Source organism: Lagopus leucura, unplaced genomic scaffold, assembly GCF_019238085.1.
Source record: "Lagopus leucura isolate 7727_CA_CO unplaced genomic scaffold, USGS_WTPT01 Super-Scaffold_810, whole genome shotgun sequence".
NCBI classification, from domain to species: domain Eukaryota; kingdom Metazoa; phylum Chordata; class Aves; order Galliformes; family Phasianidae; genus Lagopus; species Lagopus leucura.
The window spans coordinates 13,390,610-13,414,470 of record NW_024962261.1 but is presented as its reverse complement, the minus strand read 5'-3'; the positions used below and the strand labels follow the sequence as shown (position 1 = coordinate 13,414,470).

At 39.1% G+C, this 23,861-nt stretch overlaps 2 protein-coding genes across 7 annotated transcripts; one reads left to right on the top strand and one right to left on the bottom strand.

The window, feature by feature from the left end:
- Window positions 1–5,580: 5,580 nt before the first annotated feature.
- Window positions 5,581–9,577, bottom strand: HINT1 (histidine triad nucleotide binding protein 1). Its single transcript, XM_042866225.1, has 3 exons — window positions 9,418–9,577; window positions 6,647–6,751; window positions 5,581–5,911 (listed from the first exon to the last, which is right to left on the bottom strand). The coding sequence occupies exons 1-3, from the start codon at window positions 9,526–9,528 to the stop codon at window positions 5,747–5,749; spliced, it is 381 nt and encodes a 126-aa protein (XP_042722159.1). The 5' UTR covers window positions 9,529–9,577; the 3' UTR covers window positions 5,581–5,746.
- Window positions 9,578–11,610: 2,033 nt separating this feature from the next.
- LYRM7 (LYR motif containing 7) lies at window positions 11,611–22,306 on the top strand. Of its 6 annotated transcripts, XM_042866094.1 has the most exons (6): window positions 11,612–11,709; window positions 14,028–14,100; window positions 15,107–15,177; window positions 18,782–18,863; window positions 20,239–20,276; window positions 21,809–22,306. In XM_042866094.1, exons 1-6 carry the CDS (start codon window positions 11,692–11,694, stop codon window positions 21,914–21,916), a joined length of 390 nt encoding a protein of 129 aa, XP_042722028.1. In that variant the 5' UTR covers window positions 11,612–11,691; the 3' UTR covers window positions 21,917–22,306. The 6 variants fall into 6 exon arrangements, with proteins under 6 accessions (XP_042722029.1, XP_042722028.1, XP_042722030.1 ...); XM_042866095.1 differs by lacking the exons at window positions 20,239–20,276; window positions 21,809–22,306 and adding an exon at window positions 19,928–20,184 and having other exon boundaries at window positions 11,611–11,709; XM_042866096.1 differs by lacking the exon at window positions 20,239–20,276.
- Window positions 22,307–23,861: the final 1,555 nt, after the last annotated feature.

Below are 23,861 nucleotides of genomic sequence, written 5' to 3'. Positions count from 1 at the left end.
GACACACTTTGACAGTACTGTCCAAACAAAATAAAAATAGCTCATTGTTTTGGAGTATAATTATTTTCAGCTGTGATTCTTTCTCTACGACTGAAGTTTCCTTTGTAGAAGCCTTACAACACAGTCCTAAATGCTCCTGAAAAAGGGATCAGAAAATACAGTTCCAGCCTCATTTCTTGTACTATTACCTTCACGTTCTCAAGTCATTCTACCTTGCAGGTTGTGTTTAAAACAAGGAAGACCAAGTTAGTCAAGCTCACATCTGATTAATTTACAGGTGTTGCTGTGTTTCCAAAACACAAAAGCATCCAGCAAGCTAATACTTACATTTTGGTTGTTTTTTTTTTTTTCCTTTGCATGCATGTTTTTGACACTTTTGCCAAGAGCTAAGAAGAGGTAATCTCTTTCCTGTGGAACATCTAGATGTTTTTTCTTTCAGGAACTTTCAGTTACTGTCCTGGTTTTATGATTTCTGTTATTGGTGTTGAACATCATAACATCATGTAGCGCACTGAGAGTTAAAGATTTAGTGCTCTAGTTCCATGGATTCTCAGTATTTGCAGATATCTGGTTCACAGAAGAAAAGAACTACATCTCCCAGAAGTCCTCACTGTCCTATTTCCATTTTCCATTCAGAGGGAAAGATAAAATTGCTCAGGAGTCATGAGACTAGCCCTTCCTTCACTGTTGGTCTCTGTGGTGTGCGCTCCCCAGCCATCTTACCTTCAGCACTACAATAACACCTTTGGTTTTGAAAACTCTCTCACTCGTTTTATTTGATTTATTAGCTTCAATTCCAATTATAAGTATTATATTGTGTTATCTCACATTTCAATACCATAATTAGTACATTAGTTTTCTCCCTTAGCTTGTTGACACCATTTCATTTTTAGGCCCATCTCTCTACCTTTTCCCTACCCCTTTTCCCCTTCCCTAGATGTAAGTCTGTGGATCCCTCCATCCTATTAGTCACAGAACCAAGACAAACCAGGCCCAAAACCATTGACAGTTATTTAGAAAAACTGTTCATTTCCTTGAAGCTGAATCCCCAAGTATATCCTGACTTTCCTGTCCTCAAATGTTAGTACCCTGATTACTAAAGCAGGGACCTCTTTTAAATCACTCAGCCTCCCTTAACTTCTACGTGGAATAATCTGATTTAGGCTTAGATGGAAGTTCTTTCCTCCTAGCAGTCCTGTAGAAGAATAGGTGTCAGGCTATAACACATTACAGCACAATAAACACTATCTCCTGTTCAACTTCTTCATGACTATTACAGGGCACTTACCTGGTCACCAGTGGTGGCAAACAGCTCTGCCCAATAACATTAACCCAAGTTTTGAACTTCTTTCCAGTTTCTTCGAGTTTAGCTATGAATTGTGAATTGGCTGGAGCACAATACTTGAGTATTAGATTTTTTTTTTTTTTTTTTTTTTGTAAGGACAGAAAATTGTAACTGGAAACAACAATAAAACTAGATTACATTCTGCCATGTTTATTACAGGTACTCTCTTGTCTGTTAAAAATAAAGGAAATCACCATGGCTGTTTTTACCTGGTAACTGGAGAAGACCTAAAAAGGATGAAGAGTGCTCAAGTATTCTGGGTTGCTCTGTAGGTTGAAGATGCTTCATTTGAATAGGTCCAAGTTTATTCTCTATATTCTTCAGCTTTTCCGATGAAATATTTTCAGACCAAACTTAATCCCTATGTGATACGCACATAAAAACTGAATTCTACTCAGTCCAAGATCTTCTGTTTCATACCAGGCTTTTTCATAGAATCATAGAATGGCTTGGATTGGAAGAGACTGTAATGATAGTTTTTGTGTAAGTTCTGCCTTCTTCACATCTTTATAACCATTCCCATGGATGCCACTTTGACTGTGACTAAGGCAATTTGTAAAGCCAATATAAGAATATAACATCCACACAGTACAAATTTCTGCACAATGTTTTTTGTTCTTTTGACAAGTTCTATTTTGGCTACAAGAGCCTAATACCTATTTTTGGCTGGAATATATTTAATCTGTCCCACTTCATCCAAAATCAATCAAATCCACAGAGTCCAAGGCTGATCCAAAAATAAAAACCAAAACAGAGCTAGATTCACTTGTAAGAACAGTATTGATCCAAACTAAAATATATCCTTTACTCTATGTTTAAGCCCTTGAAATTTGAAGGAAAAAAAAACTGATCCATCAGTTTTTTGTACCAGTAACCTTCCATGTTGAGTTTTTTTCTGTGGATCCCTGCTTAACACCTTGTTAATATCTCTCATTTGCAGCAATATAACGATGGTATTATTTGCACAATGTGACCTAAATTCCAGACTTATAAAATGTATGATAATAACCTAATTGCTCTGAATTTCTAAGCCCTGTCCAGTCTCTTCAGTAACCCCACTGCTTTAAAAAAAAAAAAAAAAAAACTCCCAACCCATCCCCACCTCTAACTTCCAGATGTCTCGAGAGCTTTTGCAGATGTACCAGTACATGACACTTAGCTCAATCATTTAGTTAAGTGATTGCAAACACTGCAACAGCACAACTTTAAATCATATTTCAGCTTCTGTCTACTTCAGGTAGATTATTTCCATCTTCAGCCCAAGAAGATTAAAGTTTGAGACCCACAGTTGCTTACATGCTGTTGATAAAACACATTTTATAACTTGGGGAAACAGAAGAGAACAGAAGATCTTTCAACGAGTGGCTCAGAACCCTCAGCAGTATAAACATATTACTTTCCCATCTCCTTTTTTTTTTTTTTTGCTTGTTTTAAATACTTACTGGGATGAAATTTGCCATATCCCTGTGCTCTAGGTCATATCAAATTTTCCATTCAAAAATTTTTTTCAGCATTGGTTGGTTCACTGTTGTCTGACATGTTTTAAGCTCAGTTCTAATCTTCTAATCATTTGAACATTATTTCTCATTTTTTAAGGTACTGATGAACGCACACATCTAAAACTTATGCACAGTTCACTTGTTAGCAAGCTGACCTGGTTTTGGCTGGGACTGTTACTTTCTTCATAATGGTATGATGCAATGTTAGTAACACACGAATGTTGTAGTTGTTGATTAACAGCGCTGCAGAGAGTTAGGACATTCCAGTTTTTCAGCTTCTCATACTGTCCTGCCAGCAAGGGAGGCTAAGGCGGTACAATGAGCTGGGAGGAGAAAAAAGTAGAACTGCTGACCTAAACTGGACAAGGCTGTAGGCGTCAGCTGTTACTCAGGGACTGGCTGGGCATTGGTTGGTGGGATGAACAATTTTATTATGCACCACTTGTTTTGTAAATACATATAATGGCTGCTCTGAAACTAATGCCTCCTACTTTATTATGCATGTCCAAAACGTCAGAGGTAGATGATAGTGGTATGGCAGTAGGGGATGAACCTTCCCACCAGAACTCAATTATATTTTATTGCCATGAGACAAATTGTAGGAGACAAACAGTCTGACAAAACTGAGAGAAGGTGCACATGAGGCAAAGGTGTGTAATTGCAGAATAAAGGTGATATCCAATTTCAGATAATTGCTGAACATTTACTGAAACCAAACAGTGGATGTGAGCACAACGAGGTGGCAGGTTGAGCAGCTCAGCAGTAGTGATTATGGGTCACCTCTGCGAGGTGGTCTAAGGTGTTTTTTTGTTTGTTTTGTTTCTTTTACAAGCACAGCCTGGAAGCTTTTGCAGGCAAAAAAAGTCAGTGATTTTGATTGTGTTGAAAATAAAAAAATAGCATTCTGTAACTGAGAATTTGCTCCATGGGGTGTTGTGCTCTTTATATGTTTACAGTTTCCACAGAAATAAGAGGCAGTACTTTCAGAGTGACCTATTATTATCATTACTACTATTTTTCTCATCCATTCCAGAACAAAGTCTTTTTCTTAATCCACGAGTTTTACTCCCCCCCCCCATCCCACAATTCTCTTCTCTTTTCCCAGTGAGAAGGAGGAAAGTAGGTGAACAGCTCTGTGGTATATTGCTTTTCTGCCTGCAAAGTTAAATCACAACATCAGCTCATCTTGTACCTACTTTTGCAAAACCTTCCTAAAACATGTTTATCTGCAGGTCAGACACCAAATACAGCAACAAAAGCTTCAATAATGTTCCTCTGATACTGGATTCAGCTGTGATGCAATCAATTTGATCAACCATGTATTAACTCACAAATGGTAACGTTGGTAAAAAAAAAAAAAAAAAAAAAAAAAAACACATAAAATGAAAATCAGAAGAGTGAAAGCTGTGCACATTTCACATATGTATCCCTACATATGGCTGCTTACAGTTAATCTCCTGATGCCCCAAGCACCATCTAAGCCCTCATATCAGCACATACCTCATTGAGCACTTTTCAAGAGCAAACAAGAAACATTTTCAGCTATTTTTAAGATTTACTTTGGCCTCACAGTGTCTACTGGTCATACCTCAGTTTTGAGATTCAGGTGTGACACTGTATCTCTAGGGGTTGGGCTTTCCCAACACTTCTACACAGGACATGCAGGAGAACAGATGTAATGCTACCACACTGTAGACACTTCTTATTCTAAAATATAGTTGCCATCAGAAGCACTAGATAGTCTTCCAGTTGAAGTAACTTCTTAGGTGAAGAGTTCTGCTGCTCAGAATGCCTCCAAGTTGAGTGATTTCATATGCTTTTACCAAAAAAAAAAAAAAAAAAAGACAACTTTTCAGCTGAATTAACCTATCTCACAGTTTTTGCCTGTCTACCATTCTCTACGCACCCACTTTCTTTCTCTAATGCCCTTGATGTTAAAACTGTACTCTGAAGAAGTGGTGATCACAAATATAATTTTCTTATGGCATCTGCTTAAAGAATTCCAACAGTAAGCAGCAATAAAACTGGTTAGCTAGGCCTTCTCAATTTTAACACAAAGAACAGTTGCTTTATATTTACATTGGCCGACACTTCAGTGAGCCTAATTCAGGAATAACTATCTTGCAGAGATTTGGTAACAGTATTAAGAACTGTACGATACTGACAAAGTGCCATACTGAAGGACAAATTGTGCCCAATTAAATCTCTAAAATGCACACTTACATTATGAAACAACTTGAGCATCTTAAGAGGCCCTATAACATTTTCAAGTCCTCAATTCTATCAAAATCATGATGTAGCTATAAATACAATATCATCTATGGTATAGTTTCATAGTACTTTTAGACTACTGCTTAATCCTTTTTCACAGGAAAACGGATGACAAAAAGGCCTTATTAAGCAGATACTGATGGAATGCTTGAACTGGAGTTGTATGTTTCTAAAACAACACAGTTTGCTTGAAACAGTTCCTGCATGGCATCTTTGTAATTTCACACTAAAAATAAAATAAAATAAAATAAAAAGCTCTGTAAGTTGTAGCCGCAGCTTTCGAAAAGCTTGTTTTTTTCCAAAAAGGCATGAAAGACTCCTATACAGTTGCATCCTCAGGTTTCAAATGACAAGACAAATCACCATCTGTACAACACTGCTAATAGTAGAACCACACACATCCCAGACACAATATTTTAACTTAGGTAGAACCAATTCCATCAGAAAGACACACGAGACAGATCATTCTCACATGCTGTATCTTTATTGTGCAAGTGTTGTTCAGAGCATTTATTACCCTTCAAAGACACATATCCAAGAACAATTTACATTAACAGTGGCTAAGTTGACGGGAAACAAATCTATTTGCTATGATTTGTACGCATGCAGCATCTCTTGTGGTGTAAAAATCTTAGCCAGGAGGCCAGCCCAACTGACGACCTCCCAGAATATGGAGATGTACATGATAGACAGACTGCCCACCCTCAGGCCCTTCATTCAAAACCATCCGGAATCCATTGGTCAGGCCCAGGTTAGCAGCACACTTCTTGCCAACAATCATTAAATGCCCAAGAAGCTGGAGGACAAAAAGAAGGGAGAGGGCAAGAAGGGAAGAATGAGAGCAGAGAACTACTTAGAGGTCAGTTAATTCTAAGAAATCCAGCCACAGCTCTTCAAATTGCCATCTGTTTGCAATTGACATTCTCCAAGCAAAGCTATAAAGACTGACTGCGCATAATACAGGAAGAAAGAGCAAGCTATGGAATTTTTTCAAGCTAGACAGTAACAAACTACAAAGTATCAGAGAAGTTATACTTGTATCACAGTTAAAGGCCTGGCAACTTCTGCAGGCAGCATAAATAATTAAAGAGGAAAAGAAATTTCATCTTGCAAACCTGTAACTGCTTTAGCTAAAAAAATGCACTGTTCAGGAATTTACAGCTGAATCTTCCTTTCTTCAGCTCTCATCTACCAGACCCAATCTCTGTTCTCCACATTAGAAGTACTACTCTATATATTCTCCATAAGTACTACTACTTACCATAAACTAGAGTTCAGACATACATTAAACTGTACTCCAAAACAATGCATTCTGCACTGCAAGTACATACCCAGAGATTTGTTTAACATTATATCACTACCTTTACCGGAAAAGCTGAGTTCCATTCCCATTCTAAACTAGAACCAGCAACTACAGTATCAGAAAACTACTTTATTTCTTCATAATGTCAAGATGAAAAGGGGGAGAGAAAAATATATTATGAAGTATTTAAAAGTAGTTTAGTGTACAGAAAGCTTCTACAGTACTTACAGATTCATCAGAATCTTCTGCTTCAGACAACCTGACAATAGGCTTCTTGGGAATCACTAGAAAATGCGTTGGAGCTTGGGGTGAGATATCATGGAACGCAAGGCACTGGAAGAAAAACAGATAAAAAGTAAACTTGCTTCAGAGAAAGGTAAGAATTTAAGGAAATCAGTATGCTCTGTGACATGTGCACTTAGGCAGATTATCAGATATTCTAAACATAACCAGAGATGTTTTTTTCTTGAGTGATATATATTAGCCACGTTTATGATTTCTGCACACTGAGCACCTACTTAACAAAACTTAATGGTGTGAACAGAGAATGATCATTTTTTAAAAGCATTATTCAGGAGCTGTAGTCAGCAAGTGACAACAATTTTTTCTTCTCAAATATGTATAACAACTAAGAGAGCTGATGACACACATATCTATAGAAAGTACATTTATTCTCATTTTTCCTCTTATTGCTCAGTTCATTAAGAAAAGAGCAAACAGTTGCCAACCATACTGCAAAAACATCTAAGTATTGCTTTGGTCAGAAACAGGGAACCTGCTTTAGTGAGGGAATTGAACTAGACAGTCTTCAGAGGTCCCCTGCAAATCCTACAATACCATGACAGCAAGGCAGCTATGCAGTTGAAGCCATATTACATTTCCTGTTTTCAGTAACATCAAGTATTTCAGAGAAAGACAATTTCAAAATAGTGTATTAAGGCTGCTATTTCACATATTTCCAGACTGAGAAAAAGAATCACCTTAGAAATACAAACAGCAATGCATGATAAGTAATTTACTCCTACCTTCTTTTACACAAGTACCAAAATTTGTTCTGAAACCACGCAGTACCTCCTTAGAAATATCAAATAAGCCTGAGCATAGACATTTACCTCCAGAAGTAGGATGCAAGAGAACAAGGGTAAGGAGACAGATGTTTCCTTTAAATCAGGAAAGTCCAGTAGGTGGAGAAAGAGAAGGGAAAGGACTTCTATGCCTGTTTGTGCAAATAACTGATGACAAAATCAGATTTTGGTACTGCAGCCATCACAGTCTTCAGAAGCCCAGACCATGTTCACACTTAGCTACTGGTAGCTAGAGGTCATCTCTGACTTACTCATCCACTTCACAGCAAAACTTACAGCAGTAACATTCCTCAAAACACATCTTTCCTAGAGGTTTCATTTATTTGTTAACCAATAAGGAAATTCCTATGCAATTCCAGATCTACAGCATTTCTAGTTCTCCTGCAGCAACTGAAGCCATTGTTAAGCTTTATAACATATTACTTTATTCTCAAATCCATCTTATCTTAAACTACCTTTGCAAAGAAGGCCAGTTTTAGATTTCTGTTGAACTGTTTGTTTCTCTCTACTAGAGAGGCAAACAAAGATTAATCAATGATTAGAACTAATTTGCACATAATTACATAAATTTTACACTGTACTCATTTTTTCAAAGCAGTTTTTCTGTGCTCTGTGGTGGAGTGCATATGCATAAACTAATTCAAGTACGTTAATGAACCAAAACCCAGCAACAACTAATTTTCTGTAGAATAGGTAGCACAAGTAGTAGTCAACAATCAGAAAAGAAAAACTGAGGGCACACAGGAAATCAACTGTCACCTTCACAAGTGCCATTTTTATTCTGACACAACTAAAAGAACAGTGACAAGCTTTAACTCTACAGAGACTTTGTACTTTTTATTATTTTTCTCTACATGTCTATTTACAATGCAAAGTCTTCCCTGTATCAGTATTACCTCACTTTAATCTCTAAACATATCCTCAGTACACTTAATAAAGTAAATTAAAGATTATTCTCTGTAAAAAGCAACTAAACTCTGAATGCACAGTTTCAGGTAAAAATCAAACAAGACTGCAGTTAATCACTCTTCAGTATTGGTACTGAAGAGTATTCAGTATTGAGCACTCAGTATTGGTGGCTGTCAGAGCCGCTTATCTACTGACAAGATTGATCAGGCTGCCAGCAGCACCCTTCTCAATCAAGCAATCGTAAGGCTCCTGGCAGGACAGCTGAGGGAGAATCTCACGCAGATTTCCCTTGGTATAGAAAGGACGCAAACACATCCCAACACAAAGGCACAGTATCTGACAACCTGAAGCCAGGGCAACTTCTCTTGAAAGTATACAGCAGCTGCAACATTACTACGATTTGTTAAAACATTGTTTCAGGCTGCCCATGATTGTTAAGCTCACAAATAAGGCATGGAGATGTAGCCGCAGGTACATCGTTATTTCAAGAGACACCCACCTAGCGTATCGTACTAAAGACAAAAAAACTGACGTTAGGGTAAATGCTAACTTAAAGCCAACACCTCGCAGTTAACACCTGCTTTCACATCCGAACCAGCTTACTGAGTTCCCGTACACCGCGATGAACCAGCAGTCAAGTCTCTGACCGCACTTCCCCAGTCACAGAAAGGCTATTTCCAGACTTCTACCAACAGAACCAGAAGCTAGAACGCTCCCTCATTTCCTACTTTAATGGCGCAGCCCAGAGATCCGTCGCAGGGCCCGGGGGGCAGAGCCCCACACACTCCACGGCGCAGCGAGACGGCGCTGCTGGACCCGCGCACACCGATCACGGGAACCCCGCCCGCGGGCACCAAGGCCGCGGCGCCGGGAAGCTCCAGTGCGACACACGGGCCACCGACACCGCGAGGCCGGGCGCACAGCGGAGCCAGCCGACGTCTCGCCCGCCCCAAGGCCGGGAGCGGCTACAGCCGCAAGCTGCAGCAAGGGGCGCCTTGCCCGCACCTGCTCGTCCTCGTAGATTATGTTGGCGGGAATCTCCTTGCGGATAATCTTCCCGAAGATGGTGTCCCCACCAGGGCGCGCGGCCTGCGCCTTACGGATCTCGTCAGCCATGCTGACGTACCGCAAGACACCGCGCACGCCGCCGCCGCCGCGCTTTCTCGCCGCCGCAGCCCCGCCCCTCACGGAGCTCATTGGCCCAGCAGAGCACCGTCCCCCGTTTCCCTCTTCGCCATTGGTTGAGATGCCTGCCTTTTTTTGCTAGGGCCCGCCTCACCGGCCCCGCGTTCTGGAGCTCAGAACGTGTAAGCGCCATGTGGCGCGGAGGGATCCAGCGAGGACGGGGTGAAGTGAATGAGGGGCGTGTTGCGGCCGTTTGTGTTGGTTGCAGTCGCTCGTTGCGGTTTCAGGCATCCGGCGCCTGTTAATCCCGCGGTCCTCACGCCGTTTTCGGTTCACGGCTAAGTCCAGAGGTTTGTTGATGGAAAGCTGAAAGAGAAACAGGGCCTGCTGTTAAGTTTGCGGGCAGCCATGTGTTCGTGGAGGTTACTAAATGAGGATGTGCAGCTGGTGGCACAGAGCATGAAGTGCCAGATTTGTTATACACCTCTGGTAATAACACAGAAATTCTGCATCTTTAGACGCTACACAAAGCTCTGAATGCTGGGATGATATTCCGTGCCTCGTTGTGGTCCTGCATTAATTTATTTTGGTGTGTATGTGCTCAAAGGATTCTACTGTAGTACAAGGCTAAAACGAGGAAGGAATCGGTGCTTCATGGGCAAATGTATTTGGTTTCTCTGTTTGTCTGTTTGTAAAGGAAAAGATAGATGAAGTCATTCCGTTGGCCGTGGAGTTCTTAACTGGAATATATATGTTTAAAAAAAGCCTTAGTGATAAATACAGAAATACAGTAATTTGGTACAGGTTGGCTTGTTTAGCAATGGGGACTAGTACATTAGTTTAAGAAACAATACATTACTTTAACAAAAGGAATCTCTAAGTCGTAATTCTGAAACTCTCCATTTTGGCTTTAGTGGGTGAAGAGTTTTGTTTTCTCTCTATAATATTGCACTGGTGACACAATAGAATACTTGTATCTTCTGCCTCAATGGTTTTGCCTCACGAGAAGTACTGGAGTCACCATAGAATACTTTTATCTTTTGCCTCAAAACATGTAAGAACATTCTCGTCAGGTTCTTGTCTTTAGAAGTGGCTGAGTGTGGCCTAATAAGCAGTGAAAATCTTCCAGAATGGGGAAAAGTGCATAAAAGTGGGTCAAAGGCTTCAGTGAAACTGATGGTGAAAAAGGGGAAGAATCAGGTGGGCACTCAACCACCCTGAATGCACGCCCAAAGGGACATTAGCACATATCTACTAGCGCTTGAAAAAGAATGAATATGTCTGCCGGTGTACTGAGTATGTACGTATTAACTGTTCAAATGAGAGGATGCCCTTGCTTGTCAAGTCAGCTGTTGCACATTGTGAGGAGTAAAGCCAAACTGTTTCTGTAACACCAATTGGAGTTAGAGAGTTTTCTTCTTTTTTGCCTCTCAGATGACGAATTGGCAAGGAGAGAGCTAAATGTGATTGGGCAGAAACTTTTTTTCAAGTAGCTGATTTCAGTAACATTTTTTGTCTCGCTGGGTATATTATATATTGTTTTGAAAATAGTAAAATGTTTTCAGAGCTTCGTGTTCATTTCATTTACAGCTATCATAAGCAATCCTGCAAATGATAAAGACAGTTTCTTCTGCTAAGGGGTCAATTTTTGTTATAAGATACATAATCTCGCATAATATAGTCCATTATAGTCCATTTTGGAAATCTGACTTTAAAAATACTTAGTAATATTTTTATTTTCACACACACCAACTATCTTTGAATATAACTACAATTAAATGTATTGAAGCAAGAGTAAAGAAAAAAAAAAAAAAAAGCAATAAAGCTGATTGCATTTGAAATCCTTATGCCCCCTTTTTTTCTTAGAAAGGCTTTGCAGCGTAAGACAGCCCAGTGATGGCCGTGGTGGGGCCGCGCGGGGTCGCACTGTGAAGCCGGGCCGCACAGCGCGTCGCGAATGACTACAATGGGCCCTGGGGGCGCGGCCTCCGTTGGGTCGCGGTGCTCAGCCGCAGTGGAGCGAACACTGCTCGGCACCAGAGAGGTGGGTCGTTGGGCTCGGCCGGGCAGCGTTGTAGGCTGCACCCGGCTGCGCCGTGCCTGGGCGGGGCCGGAAACTCCGAGAGTGCATTCCGCTTCCGCACATCGGTCGCCATGGCGAGCCGCGGGAGGGTGAGCGCAGTGCGCATGCGTGGCGGGGAGGGGGCTTCCGTTGTTGGGGTTAGCTGGTCCCGCTGGGTGAGGGGCTGGCTGGATTCAGCCCCACGGATCGGGTTCTTCTGGTCCTCGGGGGCTGCATTGAGTCAACTGGAGCCTGGGCCAAACGGGGAAAGGACGGAGGCGGCCCGCGCGGGGTCGTCCGGTCGGGGTCGTCGCCGTCCCTTCCCCGTTCGGCCCGTACCCGCCTGAGCTTCCGGGGAACGGACGTCGAGGAGAGCGGACTGTTGCCGCTGGCGGGGCGGGGTCTGTCTGTCGTGCTGTGTTCAGTGCCAGCTTCCGCGGCTCTGTTCATCGGTTATGGAAGTGTAAATAGAAGCGGCACGCATAACGAACTTACAAGATTTTTGCTTATATTTCCCTGGAAGTTACATAAAAAATGTCGATCAGAGAGTTCAAAATAATCATATCCTTCCTCTGATTTTGTAAGGCCTATGTCTTTGACTCAAAGCTGTTAGTAATGCTGATTTGCAAGGATGGTGAAAACATAGAATAGATATATTTTAAAATATGCTATTCAGATGGCGTGGTCAGATCTACTAAAATAGACTTACAGGACAAGAAACACAGTTGCTGGCTGCTAGTGTCCTTTATCAGTCTGTTCTCCACAGTTTTATCCACCTGGGGAATCGTTCATGAACAGAACAGATATTTGCTGGCTATGAATTATTGAGGACATGGAAAGCGAGTGGGAGTCAGCAGAGTCCACCTCTTCCATATGTCTGCACATGTGGTTTAACTCACTGTCAACTCCTATCCCAAGTCTTGTAGAAGAAAAGGTTTTTGCATAAGAATGCCGCTGACTTTTAAGTGGTAGAGAGTGTACTGGTCTGCCTTATGGCACAAAGATCTATTTTGCAGTTTATCCACAACAGCAGGATGCTTGATACTGAATTATAATATCTACTCGCTGAGATGAAGTGAGATTGGAATTTGTTGGTGCTTGTAAATTGTCCCTTAATAGACTGAAGTTGTTGTAATGTTATATTACCACAGAAGTAGTGGTAAACTGGTATAAGGCTCTTACTGCTTACAGCTTTTCTCTCTTGTCATCTGTCTTTTGTGTATTTATATCTCAGGATGGATTATGTTGAGCCAAGTGAGCAGCACAGGAGGGGAATCAGGAAAATGGCTTGATGCCTGGTGAAAGTAGTAGCATCCATAGAAGCCTGCTGCTGCTTTCTCTGCAATTGAGTGACTGAAAGCAACATTTTTTCCAGGGCCCTGACAGGATGTATTTACTGGCCACTCTCCCATGATTGGTCTTTCACATCTAAGGCATAGGCCTGCTTACTGATAAAAAAAGAGTGCTAGTGAAAAACATAGATATTTCTCATTTACAAGCGTGTGTTTCCTCTGTTTCCTTCTGAGAAATTTGTTGCATAGTAATTGTGAGAACACAATTCAAGTTTATCGTGAAGTACTGAGAACTGTGCCTTCCTGAAATGCCTAAACATACTAGAAAATACTAGAAATAACTTCAGAAGATGTCCCCTTAACAGTCTTTCTGGACATGGAGTCAGGATTTCCTGAAGATTGCATTAATTCATATATTCTATGTGGATAAGCAGTCAAAACTTTATGACTGTAAGCTGTGATTCTCAGTATTTTTGCTGTATATCCGCAGGCAAGTCTGTCACTGTTACATTGAAAAGACTTTGTTTTGTTCTGGATTTTCCGTGTCACCTGAGGAAGATGTTATCTAGGTGTTACAGAGGGAGATTAAAAATGTGTTCTAACTAGTGACTGTATGATTTTGAAATTCATTTGAAATTCACTTTTCATGTTTCTTACAATGGCAAAGTAAGAATACTTTGGCCAGTTAGATTTCTTTGCTTTTTTTTTTTTTTTTTTTTAATTGCAGAATATCCAGTAAAATGATTGTGCTAGTCCCTTCAGTGACATATTTGCACACTTATTCTGGTTTTGTTGTTTCTGATTTATATTGGCAAAATGGATGTGCTTGCATGAAAGTATTTTCAGGACTATATCCCCATTACGTTGAATGATTATTTAGAAGTATACTGCTGGTTCTGCAGTATTTCAGGTTGATCTGAAATACCTAGAACTGTCCAGGATTTTTTTCTTAAATCTGTTCTGGCTGCAAGCTATCTGATCAGGAATTGAGGTAAAGTATCTCAGATATTGATTTCATACGAAGTGTACTAAGTGAAAGTGCTGTGAAAGATTAACCAAAACACTTCTAATCACAGCATAGTTGTTTTAACTAAGGATCTTCCTTGCAACTAATTCTATTCATCTTGTATTTACAGGCTTTGAGGCTTTTTAAATTGTTACACAGAACTCGACAAGAAGTTTTTAAGAATGATACAAGAGCCCTTGAAGGTAAGATGGGCTTTTGTGTGATGAATACATGTTACACGCGAAAATAAGATTGATTCTCATTGGTGTCATTGCTGAGTCCATTAGAGTTACTTTTTAATGTTATGGTGAGGAAGCTATACGAGTGTTGTTTTTTTTTAAGGATATGAAAGTGGTGAAGAGAGCTAAAAATACTACCTTTTCCAGAGAAGGTGGTGTCAATTCTGCAGCTCCAGTTTGTACTTAACAATGCTAATGCTCCCATAAAAGTGAGAGAGTATGTGATGCAAGAGCATAAATGCAAGGTAAGGAGATGGGATCAACGTAATTTCAGTAGAAATCATGCTGTCTCATCCATTTTTTTCACAAGAAATAGCTAGCTGGATTCACAGAATCAGTCATAGAATGGCTTGGTTTAGAAAGGATCTTGAAGATCATCTAGTTCCCCACTGCTGTTGGTAGGGTTGCCAGCTGCTTGATTGGGCTCCATGGGACCTATCAAGCCTGACTTTGAACACCTCCAGGGAGGAGGCATCCACTGCTTCTCTGGACAGAGAGTTCCAGTGCCTCCTTACTCTCAGAAGTATTTCTTGCTAACATCTAACCTAAATCTCCCCTCTTTCAATTTAAATCCATTCCTCCCAAGATCATTGCTATCTACCTGTGTAAAATGTTGGTCCCCCTCCTGCTTCCAAGTATTGGAAGATCACAGTGAGGTCTGCTTGGAGAAGGCTAGATGAGCAGATCTGGCATTGCATCTTCCTTCTGTATCAGTAAACTCAAAATATAACATCAGCTGAATTCTACATAAGTCTTGTGTTTTTCAGAATGAGTGTGCCAAGAAGGTGTTGATATATATATTTTCATTAGGGGAAAAGGGTAGATAGGTAGATGGAGCATCGTTTAGCCAAGTTAAGAAGCAGACCTGAGGTAGATATCACAGCCTTATTTGTCACGAGCTTTGTTCAGTCACAAAGACAAGATATTATTGTTTTGTTCACATTTTATTTACTTTGCTTACTTTATTTAGCTGCAAGACAAAAGATAAACGAAGAATTCAGAAATAACCAAAGTGAAACATCTGAAGAGAAAATAAATGAGGTATTTCTTGTTTTCATTATACTTAGGGTTGGGTTTTGTTTGTTTTCTCTTGGAGTAAAAAGAGCATCTTTTACTTAAAAAATCCCTAAACTACCACAGATACTTACTGAATCATTACAAGAGTTGGTTCTAGAAAGGCTTTCCCATGCCTGTGTTTATAAATATATTGATCTTAGTAGTCTGTCATAGAATTTTGCACATAAGAAAGATATTTAAAAAGTAGGCTTTTTCTAGTAGTTCATTGTGATAATTTTGGAGTGTATATTCTTTAGGGGAAAAAACTGCTCTATTTTTCATGGAATTTTTTTTTCCTGTTCTGCTCATAATTTATATTTGAGTTTTGTTCACTTGAATTTACCTGTTTAGTTCGTTGTATAACAAAGGTGTGAAAGTTTTAAATAATCTGCTCAGTAATTGGCAGAAACGAGAATTTTTTTTTTAATCCTTGAGCACTAATGAGATGGCTTATTTTGTAAGACATGGGAAAGAAACTAATAGTCATGACTATTGTAACTATTGTATTATTTATACCTATTGGAGTTTTTTGCTTCTTTCCTCATGGTACATTAAAAATAATAAAGTATTCTGTTAGTTCACTTTGTAAGGTACCTTTACTTGTTACTTTAACACATTTTCCTGAAAGACATACTGATGGCCAGAAATAAGGCTTCTGTATGAACTATTTCTACTATTAGCATCCATATTGAGGAAGTAATTTAGTCAGTGACTTTTAGCCTCATAAGGGACTGTTTGTGATTTCTAGTAACACTGATGTTTTGAAAGAGGTTGCCTCCACCTGTCATTGAGAGAAATAAATCTAAACTTCTGCGTCACGTCAGTCACTCAGTTATATCATAAATAGTTCATAGCACTTAGTCTTCACTTTGTAGCTTTTCCACTTGTTGTCAGGCCCTGGTAGTGATACTTCTGTGTTTACATTCCACATATGTGATCAATTAAATATTATGTTCTTTTCTTCTGTGATAGGTGTATGGAAGACATACTTGCAGTAGTTTTATATTTATATGTATGTATGTATATAATTTATATGTATTATGAATGGCAACCTACAAAATACATGTCACATTTGGAATACATGTTAAGGTACTGATTAGAGGTCTGTGGAAGAAGTGGTAGAATTTCATCAAAACTGCATGGAAACACCATGGAAGCTTGGCATTATTTATGTAGTGGGGTGACTCAAAGGCAGAGGAATTGAATCAAATGATTTCTAAAAATCTAGATACGTACTTTCATAAACACCTGGGGAATTAGTGTTCTGCTTCTGTACAGCAGCTAACAAAAGCAAATACTGACCAACCAGATGCTCATTAGTTTGCCAGAGTTGAAAGCTGCAAAGTCTTCTAACATGGCATGGCGTCATTTTGGTATATAGTGCCTACAGAATAGGCATTTGGTATATATATTCCTACAGAATTTGGTATATATATGCCTACAGAAGTAAATGCAGTATTAGGAAGTGAGAGATATATAACACCTGAATCTACTAAAATGGTTCAGGTCAGGAGTGCATCTCATCTTGGTTGTTGCAGCTTAATTTGGTTTTGCTTGTTTTGTGAAGCAGCCTCAAAGCAGATGACAGTCCCTTTAATGTGAAGCTGAATTGGAAGGGGTGTATGCAGTCTAGCTCCTGGTGTATATTAACACACTGAACAGGGTGTTCTGGATGTTTCCCCTTTGAAAGGAGAAGAGTGCAGAGAAATTTTGTGTAGATGCCTAAATCCTCTGCTCCAACTCTTACATTGCAGAAAGCCTCTCCTGTTGATATACACTGCTTCCTAGTGTAGGCATGTTCCCAGGGTGTCTCATTTGTGCAAATTAACTTACTTTTGACAATGCTATCATGCAAACAAGTATGAGGCTTCTGATTATCGCTTAGCAAAATATGCAAGGGTTACTCATCTTCTTAGTGAGGAAGGGAATTGTAGGTCTTTTACCAATTATACTGTGCTAATCTTTAGCTAGTATCTGTTCCTCTACCACTTTTAATAAACCTCAGTATTCTTGTCACATCGTGCCCCTTTTTTGCCACTTCATTTCAAAATCAGGAATGTCAAAGGAGATAGCTTGCCCTTTTAATAGGTGTAAGTCAGACTACGTTATTGAGACATTCACTGATGTAGGTTATTACTGAAATGGTCTGTGAGGCCATCATGTGAAGTCTCTGGTGAATGGAAAAAGGGAACTGTTACTCCCATTTTCAAGGAAGGGAGAAAGGAAGACCCAGGGAGCTGCAGGCCAGTAACTTCATGTCAGCACCTGGGAAGATCATGGAGCAGATCCTCTGAGATCTGCCAGCCAGCGTGGCTTCACTAAGGGTGTATCATGCCTGACCAGTCTGGTGGCCTTCTATGAAATGACAGCATTGGTAGACAAAAGAAGGGCAACTGATGCTGTCTACCTGGACTTGTGCAAGGCCTTTAATGTGGTCCCATACCACATCCTTATCTCTGAATTGGAGAGGTGTGGATTTGAAGGCTGTCTTTTAGGTGGATAAATAACTGGTTGGATGGTTGTAGCCAGAGGGTTGTTGTCAGTGGCTGTGTGACAAGGTGAAAGCCAGTCACAAGTGGTGTCCTCCGAGGATCTGTCTTTGGACCAGTGCTCTTCAGCATCTTTATCAATGACATAGACAGTGGGATTGACTGCACTCTCAGTAAGTTTGCTGATGACACTAAGCTGAGTGGTGCAGTTGACACAGTAGAAGGGAGGGGCACCATCCACAGGGACCTGCACGTGCTCCAAAAGTGGGTACTCAATAATCTAATGAGGTTTAACAAGGCCATGTGCAAGGTATTGGCATTCACTAAGAGCAGCCCTGCAGAGAAGGACTTGGGAGTCCTGATGAACAAAAAGCCGAACGTGAGCCAGCAGTGTGTACCTGGAAGGCCAACTTCTGGGCTGCATCAGAAAAGAAGTAGCCAGCAGGGTGAGGGAGGTTATTATCCTCTTCTGTTCTGCCCTCAAGTACCTTCAGTACTTGAAGTGAACTAACAAGCAGGAACTGATTTTTTACATGGTCTGGATGGATAGGACAAGGTGAAATGTATTTAAACTAAAAGAGGGCAGTTTCAGGTTAGATTTCAGGAAGAATTATTTTACTCAGAGTGTGGTGAGAGACTGCAACAGTTTGCCCAGAGAAATTGTGAATGCCCCATTTCTGGAGGCACTCAAGGCTATGTAGGATAAGGTCCTAGGCAGCCTGATCTAGTGGTTAGCAACCCTTCCCCTCATAGAAGGGTTTGAACTAGGTGATCTTTAAGGACTCCTCCAAACAAAGCCACTCTGTGATAAATGTACTTACTTGTTTTGGTAATTGCATTCTACCGTTTTCCTTTGCTGTTTTAATCAGATGTATAGATTTTATACTGCTGTATTCTATTCAGCAAAAGGTTTAATCATGCTGTAGCTATTTTATCAGCTGTGACCTCCAAAGTGAAAGCTATGCAGAGACAGTAAATAGCTTACTGAATAATAGACCTGACTGACTTTGGTAATTGAATAGCTCTCTCATGTGGAAAATACCTTCAGAAAAAAAATTACATGCTACTTAAACTACTGTTTGTTTATTTCTCTTTATTAGCTCCTGAAAATAGCTTCAGATGTTGAAATGATTCTCAGAACTTCTGTTATTCAGGCAGTTCACACAGACTCCAACAAAATATGTGAGTAGAGCTGCATGCTTAAGGATGTTTTTAATTTTTTTTTAATTTTTTTTTTTTTTTTTATGGGAGCTATCAGAAGAGAAGCTCGAACTACCTTTAATGACCTCATTGTAAAAAGGAAGTTATACTTGGTATCCTAACCATTAGCTTGCATGTACTGGTTAACCGGTCTGTGTATGTATGAATGAATTAGCTACAATATCTGCAGGCTCTTGCTATAACATAAAGGTAGAAGTTGCCTGAGAAGAATTAACAAATGCAATCTCTATGATGTCTTCCAACAGCATTTTCTTTGAAATGCTGTTTTCTATCCTTGTTCTGACTGTTAAAGTTTCAGGTGGTGCCTTGGAATATTTGCCACATGATTACAGCCTTCATGCAGAGCCTATCAGATCCTGAAATCTTGGCTCCTGGCTTGGAAATTTCCTTGTAGGAAGAGAAATAATTAGTTCATCTTGCAGCCTCATGGTAGGATATAGAAGAAATCTTCAGCTGCATACATCATTTCCTTTCACTTCTGCTTAGAGTCTTAGTGTAAATCTTCGTATATACTTCCAAGTTTTGGGTTTGGTAAAGCATTTAACATTGGGACAGCCATAATGATTGAGGCCAGAGATTTGTCTAGACTGTACTGGCTGTAAATTTCTGTTGTATAGAAATCTAGGCAGATGACAATAGAAGAGTAGGAACAGAGGAAATGTGTTTTGCTGTCTTCCATCTGTTTAACTTGGCAGCACTTCCTGAGCCAGGAGCTGTTTCTGTTTTAGTTATCCTCAATGAATTTCTCTCGTGTTTCCTCCTGTCATCCACTCAGGTGGATTCAGGTGCTTTTGACAGAGAATTTAATATGTTTTATAAAAGAATAATTTGCTGTGGTCTTGCTTATCAATTGCTATCCATTTTTGCCAAGCTGCTCTTGAGTTTTTAAGACCTTAGTTGCCTCTGTCTTGCTTTCTTCATCTATGGTAAAGCTTATCTCTGAAACAGCAGCTGAATGTCTGTGATCATTCTGTTGCTTTATTCTGTGCTGTTCTCAGTTCTCAGTTCTACTATGTTTTTTTCAGATGAAGGCATCAGGGCTAAGTGGAGTCATCAGACTATGGGCAAACCAGGAGTTTTTGGCTGCTGTGTGCATACATGTATTTATTTTTACAAACTTACCTTGGATTCATTTAAATCATTTAGATAATCATAGTAATTAAAGCAATTAAAAAAAAAAAAATTAAAAGAAGAAGCTAAGCAAAATATGTTACAGAAGCTTATTGCTGCAGTATTGTCCTTAAGTGAGTTACTGTCAGAATCTTTAGTACATTTTTTTCTATTTTAGCTGACAATATATGATTTAGTTTCATCTGCTGTTGTTACTTCTCTGCAGTCCTGCCTCTCAGCCTTAGACAAAGAGAAGAAATATTGGTATGGAGACCTTTTTTCCTAATCAAATGAAATTATTCTGTGTTGTCTTAATTCCAGAACAAGTGCACAGGGCCATATTATTCTTTATAAAGAGAATTTGGGAATGCTGTGTATAGTTATGTTTAGATTTACCAGTAAATTAGTTTAGAAAAGAAAGACTGAGCTTTTCTTACTAATGAGAAAACATTTTCATTTTGGAGTTTGTTAGCCACAGTAAACATTTTTCTTATATTTTTTCTTTTTTTCTTTTTTTTTTTTTTTTTTTTTTTTTTTTTGCAGATTCAGATGCAGTATGATTAGGTTACTGAGCAGCAGACAAATATCTCTTCTTTTATTTATTTCCCTGTCTTTCAAATTAAACTAGTGCAAGTAAAACTTAAACTTTAATAGTGCTCCATGCACACAGTATGTTTTGATTGTTTTGATTTGCTGTGTGTATAGATATGTTCAAAACTTAGCTTCTTGAACAGAAGTTTAAAAGTTCTTTCATCTTTATCTGTTTGCACTTGGTATTTTTCAATATTTTGAAATTTTTGTTAATTCTGTCTTTTGCATTTCTATTTCATGTATCTGTTCCAAGTGTGTATATGAATGTGACTTGTCATAAGTTTAATTATCAATTTTTTCTCTATAAGAGAAAGGGAATTGAAATTTTGTTTCAAGATTTTAGAAACTTATTACATGCATTGCTGCCAGTCCACAGAGGCAGAAGTAAGATAACCTCAAGGAAATCATTTTTCCTTCTCATGGTTTGTGGGATATCGGTGTACTCTGGACCAAATGTTTTTGCACTTACAGATACACACCCATATTTGTAGGTTTGATATTATTTTAGAAGGTGTCTGACTTGGTCCAAGTGTTTGTGCTTTATTTTGTACTGCTTGAGCAAATCTGACATGACACAGCTCTTCCCCTTCATGGTAAGGGACAGGTTGATTTCTGAGGAGCTAGATGCAAGAGTTTAGTAAGGAATGGGTTAAAGTGATACATAATTAGGCAAACCCCAGCTTTATGGAGTTCTATGAGGATATAGCAGTCAGAATTTCCAATTGATGCTTTCTTTTTTGTTGGCATTTAAAGCATGTAAGAAGATGAATATTTTACAGATTTCAGGAGGCTGGAATAGAAGGCTATACCAAATTTAACATTAATTTTGGGAACTGTTGAAGTAAACAATCTGGCTTTGGACTTACTGACTGACTCAACTTACTGTTCTCTCTCGTGCTAAATGTTATTGCAATTCTTTGCCATTTTTTTAATGAATCACTAATACTATTAAAATATTTTCAAATATTTTTTCTTAAAAGCAAAAAGATCAAAAATGTTCTTCCAACAGAAGGTAAAGTCATAAAATCATTATAATGTTGTACTGAGTTGGTAACATGATGCTGCTTGTTTGCTTACCATAAGCTTAGATTCTTGTTTGACTGACCTGATTTTTTGTTTTTAAATGTAAAAACAATTTTATCATTTTAAGTAGTATTTGCAATAAGATGACATTCTTAATAGTTTGGTTTTTTTTTCTTTTGCAGTGCTCTTACCCAGGAAGGATCTGCTACAAGACAATATTCCTTACTTTGATAAACCAACAAAAAAGCATGAATCCTGAGAAGAGTGTGCCCTTCTTCACAGTATGTTAAAAGCTGGTAATGGAAACTCTGAAAAACAGTAGTGTGTGCCTGTCTTATTGTTTTCCAAATATTAATTTAATGCCAAGAAAATGTGGACTGAAACCAGTTTTGTTTGTTATGATATCACCATGGACTTCTTTTGAGGAAGATGGTACTGTATCCACAGAAACTTGAGATACATGATTTCCTTGAAAAAGAAAGTGTGTAAATATATGTACTGCTGAACTTCAGAGAGCAGTATCAGATACAGATTGTTTCCTAGCAGTCTAGAATTTTGACAAACTAAACGCAAGTGAATTGCAGCTCTTAATTCTGATAACGTGACATTACATACTGCTTTGAAATAACTGAAAACCATGTTGTAAAACTTATCATTAAATTTATGCTTCACATCAAAAAGCTTGAATTCTTAAGTTATTAACTTTACGCTAAAATACTGTAGTGTTTAAGAAAGTTCTTAAGGCTTGTCTGAATAAATTATTCAGGTGTTACAGAAAGGCAAGAGTGTGTGGTGTTTGTTTTCTCTCTCACACCTTTGAATGGAGCAGGATTGGCAGGGTTTGAGTTCATGAATGACAGTGAAACAAGACAACTGAAGGATATTGTTTTAGATCACAGGGTTTATGATTTTGTTTTTTAATCTTGTAACTATGTTGAGGTGTTTTCCAAAAAAAAGAGACTTATTTCTTTGTTGCAGTGGTTCTGATTTCCTGAGGCTGAGTTTATGGTGAGTTTTACTAAGTCATTATCACTTCCTCCGTTATTTTTTTAGGGAAACTCATTGGCTTCTCACTGAATTTATCGTACCATTTTGTTCACTTCCATTTTAATTGGAGCCTAACTACAGTGATAAGTACACAGAATCTTCTGATAAATCAGTACCAGCCGTCATGCTAGGATCAAAGCACGTAATACCATGGAAGAAGGATTCACTTTCAGGTCCAAATTACTTTATTTTTATTAAGCACTAAAAATATTTGTGACTCGTGTGTTATCTGACATTAGCTGTGACTGTATAAAACAAAAAAACAGTGCTTGAATCCAGTCTTCTTCTCACTGGTTGAGACAACAGGCAAATTTTAAAACCGTTGCCTCCAGCTGCCATGAGCAGGGTAGCCAGCAATAAATAGTTTGTCCGTGTAGCAGAAATGTTAAGTCATGGCTTGAAACAGTGACTGAGCACCTGGGAGGAAGCCAGGACCAACCCAGGCGAGCTCATATCTATGCAATGCAGGATTCACTCTTTCATAGACCTCATTTAAGGGTTGGCAGTGGAGGCAAGGGTATTTCTCTGGAGATCCCTGCATACCTGAAGCTTTCTGAAGGTAAGCAGCTTCTTTCCCTCTTTTCTGTGCCCATTAGTGTTACATTTGAGTGAATCCTTGATGACCATAGCCTGGTACCTTTCTGCTCTGCTGTCATTGTTGCGCTTTCCATCATGTTACATTCAGTAACTCTATTTCTGTTTCACTGATATTTCCTGCCAACACAGCTAGAAGTTAGGAAGCAAGTGATCTGAGGCAGAAGGAAATGCTTGCAATTCTTGCTGTTTTGTTGTGGTCTGTATCTGCTCTAGTACAAAACAAATATCATGGTCTGGAGCAGATGTGGTTCTAAGCCTTTTGTGTCATTCACTTCCCAAAGAAGTGTGTTATGCTTCTGGTTTTCCGTTCATTTGCACCTTGCCTTTTTTTGTTAAAGAGCTTAAGAGAGGGGTAGGCCAGGGTGAGAACAGGAGGTAGTTGTATCTATAAAAAGAAAACAATAAAACATAATATGGCCTTATGCAAAGTGACAAATTTTTAGCAGAAATTGCTTAATAGTGGACTGGCAAGAAAGACAAATTGCACAACCTTTTAAGTTGTAGGTCATCTGGAATTAGGAGTCAATTCATTTCCTGTATAGTCATGGCTTCTGGCTGTAGGAATAGTGTATTAATGATATTTAAATCCAT